This window comes from Lissotriton vulgaris, chromosome 2_1 (genome assembly GCF_964263255.1).
Source record: "Lissotriton vulgaris chromosome 2_1, aLisVul1.2, whole genome shotgun sequence".
Lineage (NCBI taxonomy): Eukaryota > Metazoa > Chordata > Amphibia > Caudata > Salamandridae > Lissotriton > Lissotriton vulgaris.
In genome coordinates, this window is record NC_141687.1 from 885,058,578 (window position 1) to 885,081,148 (window position 22,571).

Here is a 22,571-nt window from a genome sequence, read left to right on the forward strand (position 1 = left end):
AGCATAACTGAAAATAAGAAAACAAGTTCTATAACACAGACAATGCTGGCTGTGTCATGCAGCTTTTTTACATTACTTTCAGCCATTTGTAACATAGCTGAAAAACATTAGCAAAGTCAATAAATTTCACATAGGCACGACCTATTGGTTTTGCAAATGCTTGTTCATTATGCATTTACATATGTGCTACAGAATAACATTTCAGTTCATTTACTCTCAAGTAGATATACATACATCTAAATTATTCATCTAATTTTTCTCAATAAAGTCGTTTCATTTTTGATTCCCAACGATGTATAGTACACAATTTTTCATGTACTCACAATTTCGCCTAACGATTTCAGCTTTATTATTGCTTTAAACAAAAACAAATTAGGGAAGTAAACTGACTTCATTATCTTTCAAAGCAACAAACATTTTGTGCAGAGTCCATTTGATGCACTGAAAGGTAAAGGAGACTTTTTTTCTGATCAATAATTTAATTTTCTGAATTTTAATTAGTTCTTCCCGAATTCTAATGACCTTCAACGAGTATTCACATTGTATTGGAATGTAGTGACAACTCTTACGAAGGAGAACAGAATTGGGCCTCATTATGTTTAGCAATCCGCATTTTTCTTAAAAGTAGTCCACCCTCACAGCTGTGTTTAACTAAAGGAAAACAAAGCACAACCAGAAGTTATATTATTTCTGCATTCTTTTGGAGTACTGAATTGAGTCTTGAGGAAACTTGTGTTGACAAGTTGATTGGAAGCATCATTACTATTTTCGTTGTCAACTCAATATATGCTACGAAAAGATATGGTCACGATTAGGTATAACGTATTAGAGCGAAAACTATATTACGTTTCCAATATTTGTCTTCAAATATATTCACTGGCTGTTATTGGTCTCTTGGATCCAAAAAAGGAGGGGTACGCAGTTTACCACAAAGTTGCACTCCCTCTCTAGCCAAATGGTGGGAACCACGCTGGCAGAAATATACCAACTTTTGGATAGAAATCAGAATAATGCGTGCTTAGTGGGGATTCCTGCTGGGGGCTGGACGGAGTGAGAGGGAGAGCGCCAGCCTGCTCCGCACCCCCTGCCTGCCGCGAGGGACTCCAAGACTATGAGTCTCAGCAAGCCCAGCGCTTGACACAGCGCCGGCAATACCGGACGACTGTGAGGCCCCTCCTCTTCCTGGTGTAACACGGTCCTCTTTGCCCTGCATCGCGGGACGCGCACGGGCGGGTGCCGGGCGAAGCCCGGGACAAGGGGGGGGACCGTCTTAGGCCGTCAGAGGCCGGGCAGGGCCATCCCCCTTGGCTGGACCTTTCATTGTCTAGAACTATTGTGGTAACTACATTTATCTATTTCAGTCAAAGCTTGGCCCCTTCGTGACATTTTACTAAATGCTGACTATTGAAACTGTTTCCTGGGGCCTTATTATTATTTTATTTTTACTTTAGTAATTTGTGTATTCCATTTTATCCTAACCAATTTGAATTGTGACTTGAGAATCCTTTGTAGAGTATTATGGGCAAAGCAAATCCCTCAATCTTTCGTCCCCTAACTAGGCAAATGGCAGCTTCATCAACCCCACTCCAGAGTCTGACAGCGATCGATAACATGTTGCAGAAAACCATAGGGGCGGTTGCGTCGGCTATAGTGAATACTGAAAGACACCTTTCCTTAACTCCTGTCATGCCCTCCCCTCTGCCAACTTGTGATATATCCCTAGATACTGTTAACTCACCTGACTTGATGCTAGTGTCTTCCTTTGCTGAGCTTCCTTGCGCACAGATTATGCCAGCTTCCAGCTCTCCCACTAACTCTGTATCGTCTATAGTTCCCCCGACTGTTAGAAAGGCACCCAAGCCCCGCCCGAGAAACAAAAAGTCGAAACAACCTAAAAAGGTATCCAAGAGTCTTTCCCCTACTCCTGACCCCACAGATGTTGAGCCAGGCCCCAAATTTTCCACCTTAGCACCTCCGGTTTGGGCCTCTCATTTATTATTAGATCTCCAAGCCTAAATGGAACATCTTATCAATTCGCACTTTAAAATCTTGATGAGTAGACTTGATAGAGTAGTCACACTGCTAAATAACAAAAGTGGAGCAGGCGAACACCAATCTACTCCATCTGGGATTAACACGGGGAAAGTGGTTCCAGGCAACCCTAAGCAGGTAACTCATGGCCCTAGCCTAAAGGTAGGTCCTAGTTCTAACAACCTAGTACACGGGGCAGCGCAAGTAATCCCGTGTGCACGTATCCCTAAAACCAGTGCACCCAGGGCCTCTCTAGACACAGCTAACTGGGGTCCCCGAAATTCACCCCCTACTTCTAAAGCCCCCAGTAAACAGCGGCCAGACCAGGGTTTGGAGCCCCAAAATCTTTCTCTAAATCTCCCTGGTATTGGGGCCCATTGTTCTCCACCATGCCCTCTGCACCACCGGAAGCATCCCCGTAGGTGGTGATTCTAACAGGCGTCCCCTTGTGGTCAGGTGAGCGAGTTGAGACTTTCCCTGAGTTAAAGAACAAACTCATCTCCCGGATAAATAGAAATAGACCCTTAACAAGATCAGGGCACGGGGAAATTCTATTCGCCAGAAGAGTCAGTTGGCTGGGGACCAAACTCAAAGATATTAGGGGGGATTGCGTCATCATCAATTTCAGGGATGCCGGAATGGTTAATCATATTCTTGAGTGGAGAGGCACTTGCACCTCGGGCCCAATCAACCCTCGACCACTGGGGTATTTCTACTCCCGGGATTTACTTCCGGGAGGGCCAGTTCCAACCTACTTCCACCACGGGGAGCAGACAGTAGAATATAATCTACAGATAGCCAATAGTTTCAGTGCCCTGAACAATGTAGATTGACTAACCCCTCCCCCGGGCATTAACGAAATGGTCGCCATTGTAGTTGTGTGCTTGGCGTAGGAGAGTGTGAAGGTTGAGGTGGGCCCCCCAAGAAGGACCATAGGTCTCTGGGTGATGGACTGTCCGCAACCGTGCCAAGCCCAAGTCTAAAGACTAGCCCTCCAGGTGATGCAGCGAAGTTGGTTACTGCTATAGGATTTTCCCCCTTCTACTGTTCGCCTACCTACATTATCCAGTTCTGATAGGGCAGAATCTACTTTAGTTAGTTTTGAAGGGGTTGGCTCTCGTAGAGCATTAATCGGGACCTGGAATCTAGCAGGGCTTGGTTCAAAGCTATCCAATCCGGAATGGGGGAGTTGTTGGACAAATATGACTTATGTCTCTTCCAAGAGACTTGGTTGCTGACAGCCCCCCAAAGGGTGGGCGTGGCAACATTTTACATACCGGCTGTGAAGGGACCCAGGGGAAGACCTTCGGGGGGATTGTGCATTTTGGTAGCTACACACCTGGGGTGCTCAGTTAAAGTAACTGATTCTCATTCCCCGGATATTCTTTGTATAGCAATTAAATTCACGGATGCTACGACGGTGGTTGTATTTAAAATTTATTTGCGCCCTACTCCACAATTGCTGGGTTCATCTATGTTAGAAGCCCTTGATCAACTTCTTTTCCTATTTCCCTCACCTATTCATAGAATTATAGGGGGTGATTTTAATTGTCACTTCGAACGCTTGGATGGGATCCCTTCTGTTACCCTAGATGAGGACTCAACTTGGCACATTCAGGAGTGCTCCATGTACCCGGCAAAGCGCCCAACGCCCTCGGCCCTCCAGATCAATAAACTGCTTGTCACCCACTCTCTTAGGGCATGTAATGGCAGGCTCCTACCGGACGTACCAGGTGTGTGTACCTACAATAGAGTGGGGAAAAGCACAACCGTTGACTACATCATGGTCAATGTGTAATTCTGGTCACAATTGAAGGCCTTTACTGTAATTCAAAGGGTAGATAGTGACCATAACCTTTTGTCACTTGAATTAAAATTTACTCTGGGACACCAACAAGAAAGGGGGGTAATGGAGACCTGTGCTGATCTTAATCTAATCTCAGTGGCAGGTGGCAGACACGTTAGGTGGGCCAAGTTTGAGCTCCTGACAAAATTGCTGAGCTATATCGACACGTTGCCCATTCTCTAGCAGAGGCTTTTATACTCCCTGCAAACAAATATGATTTGCCTTATTTACAGGATCTAGAGCGCATTCACACCAACTTCGTCTCAACTCTGGTTGACTACTTCTATACCTCAGTCACTAATAAACTACGGGATAAAAATCGGGCCCAATGGTATAACAAAAACTATAGAGTGGCCAAACATGCACTTGTAAGGGAGGTTAAATACAGGTCCGTGCTGAGAATCAGAGCAGCTAGACAAACCTATAAAAGTATGATTTTAGAGTCCAGGTTGAATGGGAGAAGAGTAGATGGGAAAGCATAAAAGAAGCCCTGAACGGACGCGACTACCGGGCCTTTTGGAATTTAGTTAGATCAGGCTCGGCTGAGGGGTCGTCCACTATAATGCTCAACTTGAGCGAAGAGGTTTGGTTAGCCCACTTCAAGCCTCTTTTTTCCCATATTGACTTCGCTTCTTCTGAAGATTTAGTTCCTCCATTGAAGAGTTCATCTGCCCGAGTACCACTGGATGCTGGGATCCCAGACTTGCCCCCTTTTACTATACCCGAAATTCAGGTGGCACTCAAAAGTCTATCCTCTGGCAAGGCCCCGGGTTAGATAGGATCCCGGGAGATCTATTTTTGAGCGAGCAAAAGGTCTGGGTCCCTTATATCTGGCTATACTTTAATGCCATTCTCTTTGGTATGGAGATTCCCCGAACTTGGCTGGGAGCCGAGATTATTCCGATCCATAAAAAGGCTTCTCCTATTGACCCGGCTAACTACCACCCCATCAGCCTCATCGATGTCTTACAGAAACTATTTGCCCGCCTTTCACTAGCAAGGCTGCAGAGCTGGATGGACAAAAATCACATCCTAACTCCCCTCCAAACGGGCTTTCGGGCTAAGGTCTCTACCATCGACCAACTGTTTAGACTCCAGCTGGTCCACTGGAAGACAGTGACCATGGGGGCTGGTAGTTTGTACTTGATTTTTGTGGATCTTCGATCCGCTTTTGACTTGGTCCAGAGGGATAAGCTTTGGGTGATTTTGATGGAGATGAGTGTCCCCGTCTATCTCTGCCAATTATTCAAACGTATGCATCAAGGAAATTTTGCAAGGGTGTGGTATGGGAGGAATGGGGAACTTTCGCCTCCTTTCCCGGTGGAAAGGGGTGTGAGGCAGGGGTGTGTGCTGGCCCCTACGTTATTCTCCCTGTTGCTCAATGGTTTGATTAAACACCTTGAGGGAGTAAGGGATCTGGACTCACCTAGCTTAGCTGCCCGTAAGATACCAGCACTGATGTTCGATGATGACACCCTTTTGTTATCAAAATCCCCTATGGGTTTACAGCGAACATTGGAGGCGTTTTGCTCCTTCTGCAGATCTAGAAACTTGGAGATCAATCTTTCAAAAACCAAGTTTATGGCCTTTAATGTAAAACCACCCAATTGTCCGCACCCGCATATGGATGGCAAGGCGTTAGAAAGAGTGTCTACTTTCGACTACCTTGGGGTAACTCTAAATGATAGGATGGACTGGGGGCGCATTTGGCTACAGCTAACCTGAAGTTGGTCCAATTCTCTGGCGGCATCCTAAAGGTTTATAATGAGTGTTCATCTAAAACTTTGGGCCTGCCAGTAGAAATATACAAGGCCAAGGCGAGAGGGGGGGCGCTCTGCGGAGCCAAACTCTGAGGCCATGTTAACGCCGCCTCTCTGTCCACTTCTGTGAATAGCTTTATTAGGCACCAAGCGAGACTTCCCCCGAGTACACCCTTGACCCCACTACAGCTAGACCTTGGTTTGACCCAGATACAGGAGGTTATCTCAAATCGTCCTCTGCTGTACTTAAGGCGTCTTTAGTCCACCCCAGAGCTCTTAAGTTATAGGGAAGACCTAGGGGCACTTTTGTCCATTAGGGGTGTGGGAAAAATCCCTTGGCTGAAGTATGTTAAGCAGCTCTGCCACGCACTGGGCAGGAGAGATATGTGGTTTGCTCCCGAGGAAACCTGTGCCACGACCAACAAGAGGGCATTGGGGGTCGAACTTAAACAATATTATATGCACCTTTTACTATCAAATCATTCTTTGGGCAGGCTGACCAATAGCTTTTTGGTGGTCAAGGACAATTACCAATTCGAGAAATTCCTGGACAACATCCAGCCCCCACTGGCAAAGAAATTATACCTCCAATTCATACATGGAGTTGTTCCGGTGAGGGCCGTAACAAATAAGTGGGCAAATGTTCCCCACAGTCAGAGTGCTTGCCCAGGGTGCCAAAGCAGCGAAGAGACAGATCTGCACGTTCTGCTCTTTTGCTCGCTGTACTCCAGGGCTAGAGCCAACTGGATCGTCCAACTATGTAAGTCCAGGGGCCTCCGGGACTATAGGGATGTATTTAGAATACTAAAATATGACACAACCCCCTGATTGCCTCTGTAACCTCCAGATATCTTTGGGCTATGTGGTGCGCAAGAGGTGCAAAAATCAAAAAAAGGCAAATTGCCCCTACTGTCCCACCGTTATCTGTGTAATTTAGAAGGTCCCTATATAATATAAGTCTAGGGACTATCTCTCCTCACTTTGATTTTAACCTGTACAGGATCCTGCCATGTTTTAATACTTTTAATATTTTTAACCAACTGTTTTAGGATTTTGGCCCGTTAACATGCATGTATTACTTGCTTTATATGGACAGTTTTTATTTAACATATGTATACATGTGCTTTTATGGTTTTTAACCGATAATAAAGCTTTCTGACTGACTGGGGTGCTTAATCATAACTTGCACATCCAATTCTAGTTACCAAGCTCTCAGCATGAGATAGGTCCATTCTTCAGGTAGTTCAGAGATTCGAAGAAAAACAGCAAATTGTTTCAAAAACACTAATAGATACTTTTAAAGATTCTTAGAGGGGTTTCCATGGACTTTGGTTTGGTATGAAATGTCTACCTTATTTGGCTCCAGGGCTGGAGAGATTGCTCTGAAAATGTTCTTTGACCACACAAACTCGTATTAGGGCTTCAGTGTATATCCATCATACCTATGCCCTACAGTAACCATCTTTGTTAGAGTGTGAAGCAGACGGAGAGCCTACAAACCCAGTCAATATAGGTTTGGGGCAATAATAACAGTGAGCCGCTTAAGACAAGTTTTAGAAGCAAGAAAGAACAATGGAAGCACCAAACAGGGATGTTGGAAAGAGGCTGAGAGACAAACAGGGTGATGTAGAATCAAATGCTTCCTCTGAACAGAAGTTTGTTAAAAAACTAAATGTGAGGAATGAGCATGTGGAAGATTCTCATTTCTACCCACGATCACAAAGGCTTCATCACTCAACTTGTATCTAAACATTACTTTTTCACCATCACTTGAGAACAACTAGAGCAATATGTGAATGATTCAGAAAAAAATTAGTTATAGGCTTTAACCTACATTCTTTGTAAAGTTAGACATTTTTAAGGATTCACAAGCTTCCCTTTCCTGCAGCTTGGAAATCTACAAACATTTTACATTTTTATAAGTATGCTAAACAATAAACAAAAATGTACCAGTGGAAAATGACCCAGCTTAGGATTATAATGCAAATGCACCTTAGTTTTTTAGGTCACTGGATGGAAAAACATATTAATCAGAGAAATTCCGTCTTTAAACCTGCTGAAAAGAAGTCCTTGCTGGGATACTTTCACACCAAATTGCACTTTCTCCAGCACAGTTTTAACCCCTTGCATGCTGATGACGGCCCCTCAGCAGTCATGCACTACGGTGCTCGTGTGCTGATGACGGCTGGAGGCCGTCATAAACCCGCCCACTCGCGATTCTGCCGCACAGGCGTAGAATCGCGGCCGCATGGAAGGGGTTAATACAAATGTAATGTTGTTAACCTAATATTTGGAGACCCAGTGTGAATGATTGGGAGGCCATAAAGCCAACAAAGAGTTCAGGCCTTTTCAAAAATTGTTCATGTAGCTGCTAATGCAAAATTCAGTGCAGACTGTATTCATCTATTCTGGCCCGCAGATACTTAAGAGTATGACAAGTAAAAAAAATCTACATACAAAAGAAAATAATCACAACTTGAACCTGGCATTGGGGTGAAGTTACTTTTAGTTGTTTTAAATAACAACAGAGGAACAACTTACTAACAGGACACTTTAAACTACATATGTGTGTTACAGATATTGCCAGACTAACATCTAAAAACATTTGCATTTCTTTAAGTGAATTATTGTTAATTGGGCAGGAGGCATTTTACAGGAATCAGGAGGCTTCATGCCATCGCCCAGATAATATGGAACTAAGGTTCCTATTCCTACTGCAAGAATAGGGACTTTTTATCCATTTACCCATCCTTGTACACTTTGGCGTATCTGGCGTAGAATAAACTCAAAGCATGTACAGATTAAACGTGATTCAAATATGTAGAGACATGTAATGTGTATGCATAAATGTGAAACAAGTGTGTCTAATGAATGCAATTTATGGGTACTGTGTGGAAGCGTGATTTCAAGCTGCTTGGAAATATAGGCGTCCTATTGTGGAAAACATGTAATATTTTATTTTGCGTAATCAGCAGACCTTTTTGGCGGAGGTGCACATTTAAGTTTCCTTCGTAATTCTTTTGTCTTTTCACTCTGCCTGTGCTATCTATTTTAGTTGACTTCCTGACTCAGTTAAAAGCAATGTATGTGCTGAGAGTTTGTAGCTGCCAGTAGATCTGTTGTCTGTCAATCATTTCTGCTGCCATAAGCACTCCTGCTCCCCCTCCCACTTTGCTGACCATGTCGTTTTCATCTGCCCTTGTTTGAGGATAACTATTTCCAAAACTTGTGCTCCCTATTTCTGTTCATATGCTTACTGAGCAGAAAACCTGTATAAAAGACCAGTGTTCTGTGGCTTCAGTGTACTATCTCCTCCAGCACTTGAGAGTGCTGTGTGGACGTGGTCCCACTCATGAGGGATTAATAAACTTGTTATTTTTTCCTAACTCCAGTGCTGATCTCTACTTTGTTGGTTTTTGAACCCGTGGACAAAAGGGTGACCCTGCACCAGTGTACTCCTAAAACGGTACATTTCCACAGTTGGCGCCGTGCGTGGGACTCCACTGGAGTCGCACCCATCCGAAGGAGTGGTTTGGCGGAGGATTGAAATCTTACTGAGGAAGCGCACTACAGAGGAGACCTTTGCCTTTGCAGGCCAACGTGAATTTTTCAATTTTCCTGATTTGACCCTCCAGGTGGTGGCCGGTCTCAACTGGGGTTTTCTTTGCCACAATTTTGGAGAGACCATTAGGTCGACCGGAGAACAGCAGGTGGGAGTTGGAGTCTTCTGTTTGGTAAGGTCGCTAAAGCGGCACTTTTGATTTGTTTGGCCTAGGTCTTTTGGTTTGGCTTTTTGCAAAAATTGAAGCCAGGTAATGTGGAGATTTTTCTACTTTTAAAGTATTTTTAGTAGTAATATTTTACTAATATTTGTAAAACATGCCTGCTCTCAGTATACTCCGTATGTGGTGTTGCTGCTCTTGTGGTACCAAAACTAGTTTAGAGAAACGTCAGCCGGCTCCCCCAGAGGGGACACCTAATAAAGACATTTCAAATATGGTATGTCTTCCATAATGCGCAGTACACTGTGGAACAAATATACAAAGAAAGATTCTTATCTACAATGGCGTGCGAATAGGTCATTTGATTTTAAAAAGGTTCAATATGTAGAGCAGTGTTTATTTAAAAGAAAAAGTAGACAGGATATGTTTGATTTTATGTGGGAGAAAGAAGTACGAGAGAGAATGAAGAGAACAGAAGCTATAGCAGAAAAATAACAAAAAATGATATATCAAAAAGCGCTAGCATAAAAAAAATTAAGAAAAGAAGGAAAAAATAGAAAAAGGAGAATGTCGATTAGAGGTAAATGGCCAGTACCCTATTAGGTGCCCTATTTATCCCATACTTAATAAACCTCACTATGACTGCATCTTATTAGATCGATCCCCACCCTCATAAATTTCCCACTCTATGTACCCTTGATGATTAGGCTTCTGACAAGGAGCATTCTTCTTCAGAGGATAAAGATAAAAATAAGCAAGGCGAGCGGCAGACTCGCTCTACTCTGACTAGAGCAGAAAAAGATAAATTAAACCGCTGCTAGGGAGGCGGCTCGTCGATCTCACGCGGCATCGCTCATTGTAACTATGGTTCAACAGTGGAACAGTGCATAGCAATTTTATTTAGTAGAAAAGTTAGTTTGGGAGGTAATATTTGATTATAGACAAATTTCTCAGGAACTAGAGCCAGCTGATATAAATACCGATTACAAAAGATTAAGAGGGGGGGCTTTTCCTTTTTTAAACCTATCTGATCTGATTAGACGAGTGGTTAAAATACGAGACGCAACATTGCGTTTACAAAAAGAGCAGGAATTAGCTAGAAAACAGACAGGTATGGAAGTAGTTCAATCTCAAGCACAGAATGAAGATGCTCCAGTGGAAGAGGCTACACCCAGTAATACTACAGTTACTGTAAAACCTATGCATGAAGCTGCACCCCTGTATGTTCCTCCTCAGGGTGCGGGAACAAATCATGATAAAATTTAAAATGATGCAAAGGGATATTTATTTATTTATAAAGCGCAGCATTCATCCCATTGGGATATCACCGCCTTGGGTGTAGCAGAGAAGTTGTGAGACAGGTTGCGACTAATAGGGGTAGCGGCAGACGGCGGAGTTCGGGAAATAGATATGTTTTGAGTTTCCTCCTGAACGTCATGAGTTCGTCGGTTAGTCATAACTCCAGCAGCAGCTCATTCCAGTGAAGTGCTGCAATGTGCGAATAGGAGCATCCACCTGTCCTGCTCCTCCTGATTCTTTTGGTCCCGGCTAATGCTAAAGAGCGTGAACGTAGGCATCTGGGTGGGATATAGAATTTAATTCTGTTCTGGAGAATCTTGGGGCCGTGTGTGGTGAAGTGCCCGATGGGCATGTCGTAGGATTTTAAAATGTGCTCTTTGGCGTATAGGCAGCCAGTGGAGCGGTTTTAAACATTTTGTTGCGGAACTGAATCTATTCTCATTGCACACCAGTCTAGCTGCTGCATTCTGTATGACCTGCATACATTTAAAAAGATAATCTGGCATTTCCGTAATCCAACCTGCTGACAAGCAGTGCCTGCGTGATTGTCCTCCTGCTGTCCAGAGGGATCCACGGAAATAGTCTTTTAGGATATTTTATATAGAATTGGGTTTATACTCCTTGGAGTAGAGCTGATGTGATGGCTCTTAAAGCTGCTGCTGCCCGACCCCTGGAGAAATCCTGCGGCCTTCTATGAGGAGGTTGAAGGAGCCATCAGCTCCTGCACTGTGACATTCCCAGATATTGATATGTTCTTTGGGCTTATTTTGCCTCCTGTTATGTGGAGAACAATACGCAACATAGATGACAATGTAGCATATGGTGATACCTGGGAACACTTAGAACAAATAGATGCGGTAAAGGAGCCTGTGCAGAAACCTCAGAAGGAGATATTAGATCTTCCTAAAGCTATTGTGACTAAGTTAAAGTCTCCCATACCTCCTAAGAAAATAGATTGGACAACGTTAGCATCCTGTAAACAGAAAAAGGATGAGTTAGTTTCTGTTTTCTTTTCAAGATTTGAAGAGACATTCCATGATTTTAGTGGTCAGTCATTGGCCAATAATACAGATAAGCATTTGTTTGTTGATAAATTTGTCGCTAATAGGTTACCTTAAATAACTAGCTGCTTAAAGGCCAGCGAGAGATTTTGGACCAAGTCTTCCCCAGTTTCCCTTTTTACTATGGTCCAATATTATGAGCAGCAGGACCAGGAAGCAAAAGGCAGGGAGGATAATAAGGTTAAGGAGTTAAAGACAAAATTATATGGCCCACCATTTAGGGTAGGTGGAAGAGGCGGACGAGCAATGTATAAACCTGGGTGCCCTCTGTCCCTTGAGCAAATTTGTCCCCTGATCAATGGGCTTATTGTAAAGAGACTGAGTATTGGCGTTCTGAGCGCCCTCTTTTGCAAAGTCAGCAGTACCACCGGGGAAGGGGTAGTGCGAGAAGACGCCCAGGGAATTCAGGAAATAGGGGAAGTACAGGAGCTCGCCCCAGATTTGAAGCAGTTGAACAAGGACCAAATTACTCTAATACTTTTGATAGACTAAATCAATATCACATGTCTGATTATTCTAGTGAGGTCCTTCCAGATTCTGATTACGCTTAGGGATGCCTAGGACGGGGTAAGGAACCGGTTGAGGTACCAGTAGATCAAATGGATCCTTATGTTGACGCAAACGCCACTTTCACAGCCACTTGAATTCAGACTTGATGAAGTTACTGCAGCATGCCCATTTTTGCTCTCCCCTACCACATTGGATAACATTGTGGGTATCAATATGCTTAAATATTTTCGTGCCACAATACGTGGTTCTCCGGAAGTTGTGCGTGTTATTTTTACTGACAATTATCCAATGGTGGAGAGGTCTTGTCTTATCAATGAGGATGTCGCGCTGGCATCCTTACCCAGTATTTTGTGGACTAAATCCGATACTGATGTGGGTCAAATGGTTATTCCACCTGTACATATTCAAGTAAGGGAGGATGTCTCATTGCCTCGATAGCCCAAATATAAAATTTCCCGAGAAGGTGAAGAAGCATTGGCACACATTGTTCAGGATTTGAGTAAAGTGGGGGTAGTGGAAGAGGTTCACTATAACCCTTGCAAAAGCCCTATCCTTTCTATTTTGAAAAAAGACACTGACACTAAAATTTACAGATTCATTATTTATTTGCAAGAAGTTAATAAAATTGTACTGCCCCAATATCCAGTTGTTTGATATCACTACACTTCTCACTTTGGTCCCTCCTAATGCCACTACATTTTCAGTGATCGATTTGAAGAATGCTTTCTTCTCGATACCCGTTCTCCCGGACAGCTGTTATTTGTTCGGGTTCACTCTGAAAAATAGATCATATCGGTTCTGTAGAGCTTCACAGGGCTATACAGAGAGTCCCATCATCTACAGTCAGGCATTAAAATGGCAGCTTGATTCCTTTCCTGTACCAAAAAGGGGTGGCTCTTATTCAATACACTGTTAATGTAATACGTTCTTGCCTCCCATCATCACAAAGTCTCTAGAAAGAAATTACCTGATTGTAGCCAGCAGGTTACCTATTTAGGTCACCTCCTGTCTAAGGGCGGATGTGCACTTAAACCAGATCGCATTCAGACCATTTTAGAAACTCATGTGCCCCGTACTCAGAAGATTGTCCGTGCACTGATTATCCTCACTTCCTTTTGTTGGCAGTTTTTGCACACATTATTAAACCTTTGTTGGCCCTTTTCTTGCCCTGCCCATGGACTACTGAATGTCAGAATGCCTTCCAACAGTCACGCCAAGTTCTTTGTTCTGCACCAGTATTAGGAACTCCAGGCTACACTCACTAACAAGAGTATGTGGGCTTAGTACAGACCTACTTGTCAATATTTTTACCGACAGCCAGTGCGCATTCACGGAGACATATAATTTTGGTCGCTTATGGAAAGAAAGGGGTTTCCTCACCTCACAGGGGGAACAGATAGTGCATGGAGAATTAGTGCATAATCTCCTTACTGCCATAACCTATCCTACGAAAGTGGCAATTGTTAAGTGTAGTGCACAAAAGAAAGTGACTGAAGAAATAGGAGCAGGTAATGCCTTTGCAGATCTCACAGCATGTGAAACCACAATGCAGCAAAGCACCACATCCATGTATCCAAGCTGAACGTTGGCATGATGCCAGGCAAGAGGTGCTGGACATGCAACAATCTGCTTCCGCTGATGAACTAGATCAATGGTCTAAGGAGGGAACACTGGATGATGGGGCTGTTGGAGGAATAAAGATATGACCAAATGGATGTTATCCACTGCCTACTTATATCCCTTTGTTCACATGGCACATGGGCCGGCACATGTTGGTGCATCCTAAAAAGCAAAACAGTTTAAGCACATTTGGGATCAGCCGGTTATTGCTGGCACTGCTAAAAAGATAATCCAGTCTTGTTTTTTCTGTCTCCCGTATAATCCTGGAAAGTGAATGCAAACTTCAATAGGAGTGATTGCGACACCAACTGCACCTTTTGGAGGTCCTGCAAATGGACAACGGACCTCATTTCATTGGGCAAGTTGTAGAATATGTCACGAAAGGGTTGGGGATTAAGCAGAAATTTCATGCTGCTTTTCACCCACAGTCAGCAGGCCTGTTGGAGCGTTACAACTCCACCCTGATATTGAAATTGGCTAAAATACAGGCTTCCACATCTTTTAAATGGTCTGATTCACTGTCCAAAGCTCTGCTTCCATCAGATCAATACAACATACACGATCTGGCCTTACGCCACATGAGGTTGTGTTTGGCAGGCATATGAATATTTGGGGAATCCCTAAGCCTCATCCTATGCATGATGTACCCCATGTGTTGATGAGTGACTATTTGTCCCAGTTAACTGACAGACAGGTCGTAGGGTGAAGGCCATGATCTGCGGCCTGGCGATTCCATGAAACATGCCCTCGTATGCCCAGCTGCATTGACAGATCACCATGACATCCTGGTCACCGAGAAAGGACAAGCTGTGTCACCTGAAAGATCGGAGGAAGTCTTCCGGGACCACACGATCCCTGGTACATCTAGATATCTGCTTTGATCCAGGAAAAAATACATTTCATCACCGAAAGAGACTGTTTGAGCCTCTGTCCTGGGTGGTTAAAGACTGATTACAAAGGGGGAGGGAGCCGATTAGTGACTACTTGTCTCAACATTAGTGAAGAAACCAACGCCTGTTCAGGACCTTAGGGCATCATCTGTTTTGTTGTTTGCCGATGAAAATGAGCTTGCCTAAGAAGAAGGAGTTCGCTGGGACAATGTGCAACGGCTGTACAATCTGCATCCTTGGTCTGACTTTGAGTGCTGCCATCATCGCTACTGTAATGTGGGTAGTGGAGTAAGTAATGCCTGGAGCCTCCTTACCCAACATTATTGTTACATCACTTGCTGCAAAAGAGCCCCATTGTTTTGATTTGCCACAAAATGAACAGGGATACCGGCAAAATCTGAGAAACAATTCATTTCTTCAGATGTTGCATCAGACACACCAGCTAAGCAATGCTACTAACTGTTGGGTTTGTGGCAAGGTTCCTCCTCATCAGAACATAAAAGGAATCCCGTTGTAACCGCTGCCATTCTCTCACAATGGTTCAAACTTCTCTATGCCTCTAATGAACAAAGTTTGTTACCTCGATGAGGAAGGGGACCTACAAGCTACAGGAACTGTAGGAGGAATATCGCAGAGGAAATTCCTCCACACGTTTTGTTTTCCCCAACACTTGAACGCCAAGGGTAATGGGCCCATTGTCATCGCCGTTACTAGTCCAGTCAAGAATGACTTTATTTGGTTAAAATTAACCATAAAAGTATTACTAGAGCCCGAGCAAATCTTTGTGTGAGCAGTTTTGGTAGTGACTGTACCACAGTATTAAACATTACTGGAACAAACAATAGCAGTTTTCTATCCTCACGCAACACTTGTTTTGTTTGTGGAACTAAGGCATACTACTTCCTACATCCAGGCTGGACTGGTACCTGTTACATAGCCTTCCTTCTACCACCTGTGTTTTTAGCTCCCCCAACCTACCATCAAGATTTGCAATTGCTCAATCACTATGCTGGTAGTAGGGGGAAATGTGCAAAAGAGGACTCTGTAGTCGACCAGGCAGATGCTTTGTTCCCTCTGTATTTCCACTTGTTCTACTTGTCTACCATCTAAAACAAATGTCCAAAATGTAAATGCCTGTTTAGCAATAGATTAAGAAATCAGTAACATAATGTTAATTGATATATTTATAACATTTATCGTCCCCCCTTATAAGCATAAGAAAATGTCTTAGCTTATGCCAAAAGGGCCATCTGTGGGAAATGTGTAATATTTTATTTTGCATAATTAGCAGCCATTTTGGCTGAGGTGTCCATGTAAGTTTCCTTTGTAATTCTTTCGTCTTTTCACTCTGCCTGTACTATCTATTTTAGTGGACATCCTGATTCAGCTAAAAGCAATGTATGTGCTGAGAGTTTGTAGCTGCCAGTACATCTGTTATCTGTCAATTATTTCTGCTGCCATAAGCACTCCTGCTCCCCCTCCCACTTTGCTGACCATGTAGTTTTCATCTGCCCTTGTTTGTTGATAACTATTTCCAAAACTTGTTCTCCCTATTTCTGTTCACATGCTTACTGAGCAGAAAACCTGCATAAAAGACCTGTGTTCTATGACTTTAGTGTACTACCTCCTCCCGCACTTGAGTGTGCTGTGTGGACGTGGTCCCACTCATGAGTGATTAATACACATCTTATTTATTACTAACTCCAGTGCTGATCGCTACTTTGTTGGTTTTTGAACCCATGGACAAAAAGGTGACCCTGCACCAGTGTACCCCAAGAAGGTACATTTCCACACTATGGCAGTACTAAAGGAGTGATAATGAAAGTTAAATTATTACCATCAAAGTAGATTTGTTGTTTGATTTCACAAACACCTAGGATTGCATTTTGTTCACTTGTCTAAGAACAGAGTAGATAATTATAAATCTGGCATAAAAGCCGGAGCCAGAAAGTTTGGCAAGTGCAACTAACAGTCCTGTTTCTTCTGAATATATAAAAGAAGACACGCTGCAAGTGTGTAAAACATTAGTATACAACAATAGAACAGACAAACCTCTACAATATTTTAGGCACCATTCCAAAGTACTTTTTAAACAAACATGTAATATTCTTTTGACATACTTTATGCTATGACAGTTTCAAATAATGGGAGGTAGTCATCTTTGCATGTGAATACAAAACACACTTGCATATACATTATGACACCCAGGCATATCCCAAGGGAACGTAACATGAATAACCAAATCAAAAGCACATTTATGTGTCTAAGTTAGTGGATTGCCCTGGTTAGTCCTATACTGGTCACAAAGGTACAGTGGATCACCAGGGGGGTAAAGTGTATATTTTCTTTATGGTGCAGATTTCTTTACAGACATCCACTATTAATACTGTACCTCTATCCCCAGCAACAAGTTTAGCAATTTGACTTCGTATGAGGCTGAGTTCATCCTGAAGATTTGTAGTTCGACTTAAACTTGGATTCTTCAGAGCATTCACTTTGGCTTCTTTAAGTCTTAAATTAGGAACAGAGGAGTTTCTGTGCATAACCAAAAGAGGACTGGGCTTCCACTTGTATTTTAATGGTCTTGTATCAGTCCTAAGAAAAATTAACAACATTAGAATATCATTCATAAAAGTTTAACAGCTCCACGTTTCCTCAGTTCTATGCAGCACTATAGAATGTCCTTCAAATCCACATGTGGATCTCTCCATGTCCAATCATACAGAATTGATAACAATTGAATTGCAAGCACCACAAAAGTCACCTGCAATCAACAGAAGCTGATCAATTACTGCCCCAACAAGACAATTTTCCTGGTAAAAGAAAATGTTGACAGTTGCATGGGTCAAGTGCCTAACCTTGAACTCTGGCAAACATGCAACGCTGTAGGCTACAGAAAAAGAAATAATGGTTGCCCCTGATGCCTAACTACCCTTTCAATGCCCCATTTCTGCTTCATATTCAAAGTGTGACACCCTTAACCTGCGGAGAGTAGATGCGAACACCGCCATCACCTTGTTGAACACCTGATGGGCATTGGTAAGTTCGAAGGGGAGCACTGTAAACTGAAAGTGGTCGTGCCCTACCTTGAACCGCAAGCAACATCTGTGGCTCGGCAGGATGGGGATGTGAAAATATGCATCCTGCCGGTCCAACGATACCATGCAGCCTTCTTAGTCTAGGGCAGACAAGACCTGAGCAAGAGTGAGCATCTGAACTTCTCCTTCTTGAGGAATAGATTAACAGTTCAAAGATCTAAAATGGGCTGCAACCCTTTGTTTTCCTTCTGAATCAGAAAGTAGCGGGAAACAACTAGTGCCTACTTCTGAAACCGGGACCTTTTCTATAGCCCCTTTGGCCAACTGAGCTGTAAATTCCTCTTGGAGCAACTTTAAATGATCCTCCGTCAGCCGTTTCTGATTTGGCAGAATGAGAGGAGGAAAGGAAAGGCAGATAATAGCCCTCCTGGATGATCTGCAAGACCCACTTGTCCGATGTTCTGGATCTCCAGTCCGGGGAGAGGTTGATTAATTCTCTCACCAACTGGAGTAATGTGGCCCAGCAGAATCAGCTTAGGAGTGCTTGAAGGCTGCGGCTGCTGGGGGCAGTGTGGCAGACTACTTCTGGCCTCCATTCTTGGATCGGAATGCACCGCATCCATGTCTTCGCACCGCTTAGGCAGTCTGTTCAGGACGGTGGCTGGGATAGGGCTGACGCGGCTGGAAACCCCTGCCATTGCTACAAAAGGAAAACAGGCCACAAGGAGTGAAGGAGAGGCCAAAGGATCTGGCCGTAGCTCGAGAGTCCTTGAACATGACCAGGAACTAGTTTGCCTTTTCCCCCAAAAAGGTGGGTTCCGTTAAAGGGTATGTCCATCAGATTAGCCTGGGCATCCCCGTAGAAGCCAGTTGTTCAAAGCCACGCATGGCGCCTCAATGCCACAGTCATTGAAATTGACCTCCACCGTGCATTGGTCGTATCTAAACCACACCGTATGGTGAATTTTGCCACATCTCTTCTATCCTTGACCGCTTGAGAGCGCACAGTCCGGGCTTCCTCCGGGCCCTGTGGCAGCAAGTGCGCAACCATCTCCCAAAGGAGAATGTGAAAACCGGCCCATTAAGCATGCACTATTCACTGACCACAATGCCAGGCTAGAGGAAGAAAACAATTTATTTCCAAATGCATACAACCTCTTAGATTTTTTTTTTATCCGGAGGGGTGGAAGGGAACGCGCCCTAGGACACAGAGGCCTGCACCACCAAACTTTCTGGGGTGGGGTGTTGGCCGAGAAACTTATGGTCAGCCGGAGCTGCGTTATGGCACTGTGCAATCGTTCTATTTACAGGATCCCCTGTGCTAGGCTTTGACCACGTGCTTAGAAGGATGTCTGTCAATGCTTGATTAAATAGCAAAAGGAGTTAGGAAGTGGAAACCCTTGGTTGAACCGCCCCGGTCAGGAGATTAGTCCTGACCTGCACGGAGGGCTGCTCCAGTCAAAGGACCTCAGCTGCCCTCTTTAGCACCATGGCATAGGATGCCCTCTCCTATGCCATGAAATGGCATAGCCCCATGCCATGCCATGGGAGAAAGCATGCCAGTATCTGGGGAGGTGTCCAGTCCACTAGCCTCCCCAAGTTCCCCATACCAGTCCTAGTTCACCTCAGAGACATCCTGGTATTCCAGAGGGTGCACTGACCCCTCCATTTCCCCTCCTGAGCCTAGCACATCCTCAAAGTGCTCAGGCGACAATAAAGAATCTCTGGGTTCAATCTACCTTCGAATCGGTGTCGAGTGACGTCGTTCCGGCTCCATGTCATCAGGGATGAGGATGTAGCTGGCACCGGCGGTGCCGTAGATACAGACTTCAGGTCAGATGCCGGGGAAGGTCGTGATGGCATGTCCTGTGTCCATCCAGGATCGGATGTTTGAGGCCCCACCGACACAGTGTTGGAGCGGACGTTTAACCCAATAGGGCCACTTCAGGCTCCACGGGACCCGAAGTCTTGCCAGCGGGGTCGTTACGTTCAATATACGTGGCGCATTGCCCCGTAAAATTATTTTATTTGAGCAGGAGTCGCCCAAGCTCCCGGAAAGGGTATGAGGCTCGAAGTTGGCTGCGGAACTGTGCCTAGAGCGTTGGTGCTCCTTACCTCTCTCGATGACCGATGCCAGCTGAGGTGAAGTCCGCTTTGACTTCCTCTTCTTCTTATGGCTTTTCACCCAGTGTCCCAAGGACATCGAGTAGGATGAAGAGGACTTAGGGCTTCCGTAGCAGTCCTACGACCTTCTCCTCTTAGATGAGGACCGGGACCTCCGCGGGAGTCTCGCTGGTCGATGTCGACTGCCTGGCTGCATGAGAGGAGCTTCATCACTCACTCTCTCAAGGACTTCAGAGCCATGGCCCGGGAGCACAACTTCGAAACGTGGTCATACTCCAGACACCAGAGACAGACGAGGTGGGGGATCGGTAACCAACATCAGGCGGTGGCAAGCACACAAAGTGGAAAAAATTCTCTGAATTCGACAAAAGTCATGAAAAAAACCTGCCGAAAAGCAGTAGAGGGGTACCTCTTCCTGGATTGGCGCATAACTGGCATGGAAATAGAAAAACTGACATCTGCGCACCTGGGTGGCGCCTATATAGGCAATGCGATGTCATAATCGACGCTACCGAGGCGGACGACATGTGCAGCCGAATGGAACTACCCAACGCCAGGCGCAGGGGGGGTATTGCTAAGCAAAAGTTTCCAGATCCAGCCTGGGGAATCCAAAGGTAAGGAATCTGCAGCTAGAAGTCTCTATCAGATATTGTGATACTTATCAGCTATCAGGGACTCTGTTTGTGAGAAAGGGATTCTGCTTGATGGTTTTTCCAGCATTCTTTGATACTTTGGAGGGGTACACAATCTTTGATGTATTGTTCCTACGTCACAGAGAAGGCCTTTGTGATGAAAACCTGTTTTAGTGTTGTTTGCCATCACTGTGGGGTGAGGGGTATAGACAAATGTACAGATTCAGAGATGCAAGGTGAGCCTAATCAAAATATTCCAATTAAAGCGAAAGTGGGTGTGTTTAAACATTGTATAATGTTCACAAGGAACTCATTTATCTTAAACAGTACACAATCTGCAACTAAATTAGTTGCTCTGATTCAATCATAGTCAAGAGTATCCTTGATCATTCATGACCCCCATTGAGTCACAGTACGAATCATACCAAAGTATCTATACACACTTGTGTATTCGCATTCCTTAAAAAGCCCACAAACCTTTTAAATAAAGGAATACCTAAGCTCAGCCGAAGTAGATGATTTTATTTTGCAGCTATAGTCTGTACTACAGACGTATTTCTTTAAACACAAGTCATTGAAATATTTGCAAATTGTTGCACATTCAGAGTGGTATTGGTAACATATATTTGAGTAATTGCACACAGATTCAGAGCACTACATATAGCAATAGAGTAAAAAGACTATTGAATGAAGGAAACCACATTTATTTTCATTACAGTTATAAGTATACAGAGATGCATCTTATTTCTGTTGTAATGCCTTTTTCAAAAATGTCGTCGCAGCATTGACTACTAATAATTATAATCTAAGGTGGTCTGCGGATCTGGTGTGCAGCGGTGTCCCTTAATGGCCATTTACGCTTTTTGGATACATTGTGAAGCAGATTCTGCCAAAGTAAGCAATCTAGTGGCCGCTGGTCCAGACAGGTGCAATCGAGCAAGACTACTTAACTGGGCACTCTTTCAGGACCTAAGGGCACCCTAGAAAACTCACATTTAATGGGAGTGGAGGCCAGATATGGCAAAAAGAGGAGCCAGTCAAAATTAAATCAAAACAAGATTGCCGTCCGTTTCTCCAAGTCCCATTCCTGTGTCTTAAAGAGCATAATTGATGTACCTATCTAAGCCATTATGAAAGCTTGGGGACGCACTTCTCTACCTTCGGATTTACCTTGCTGCTGCCCTTTCGTTTCTGCCTTGCTGAGGAGACCCTGGACAAGCTCTCACTTCCCGCCAGCCATCTTGCTGCTCCCGCGGACCGCGGACTGCCGGGGCACTACATCCCCCAGAAGGCAGTGCGGTCTCGCGAGAGGGGCCGCGAGAGCTAGTGTCAGCCATCAAAACCAGCTGGGAGCCCCCGGGACACTCGTGGACTCGCCCGTCCGCGACAGACCGAGGCAGGGCTGGGCCGTTCCTCTTGGCTCCTTCAGAAAACAGCTTTTGTGGTAAGAAACCAACGTTAATCTACAATTCAATAAACCCGAAATTAGATCATGGGCAAGAGGAAATTGGCCCCTAGTCGTGGGAAGGCATGCAAAAAACAAAATGTACCAATAACTAACTTCTTGAAAAGTGCAGTTGGGATGATTACAAATGAAATAACCCAAGTCGCAGAAGAATTCGCTGCAACAAAGGATGCTTTAGATGCGGCAATGAAGAAATCGGATAGTGAGGCGGCGAAAACATTAGTGGCCGTATCACCTATTGCTTTGAAGAATGATGATATTCGAAAAGAAAACATTTCTGTGGTAGAGTCTATATCCTCTAGTACCTGTGAATCAATAACGGAGATTAGGAGAAGTGCTAAGAATCCCTGTATAATGGCAGGATCCCTAGAAATATCCGAATTGACAATCTTTGGAAATGGACTCCCCACCTGCAAAAAAACAGAAACAAACTCTCCCCAAAGCTAAAGAAATACTAATACTAAACCAGAAAAAAAGGTAACATCCAACCCAAAGGCAAATAAAGTGGTAAAATATAATACAAATGTAAATAAGGAAAATGACTGTGCCATGAAACCCTTGAATTTGGAAAAT

At 44.1% G+C, this 22,571-nt stretch overlaps 1 protein-coding gene across 4 annotated transcripts in view; it reads right to left on the reverse strand.

The window, feature by feature from the left end:
* The window catches only part of MTFR1L (mitochondrial fission regulator 1 like), a 152,178-nt gene that overhangs the window by 18,763 nt on the left and 110,844 nt on the right, over positions 1-22,571 (reverse strand). For all 4 annotated transcript variants that reach the window (XM_086956410.1, XM_086956411.1, XM_086956413.1 and 1 more), the window contains one exon: positions 17,132-17,334. In XM_086956410.1, coding sequence (XP_086812536.1) covers positions 17,132-17,334 — 203 coding nt within the window. The remainder of the gene's footprint in view (positions 1-17,131; positions 17,335-22,571) is intronic.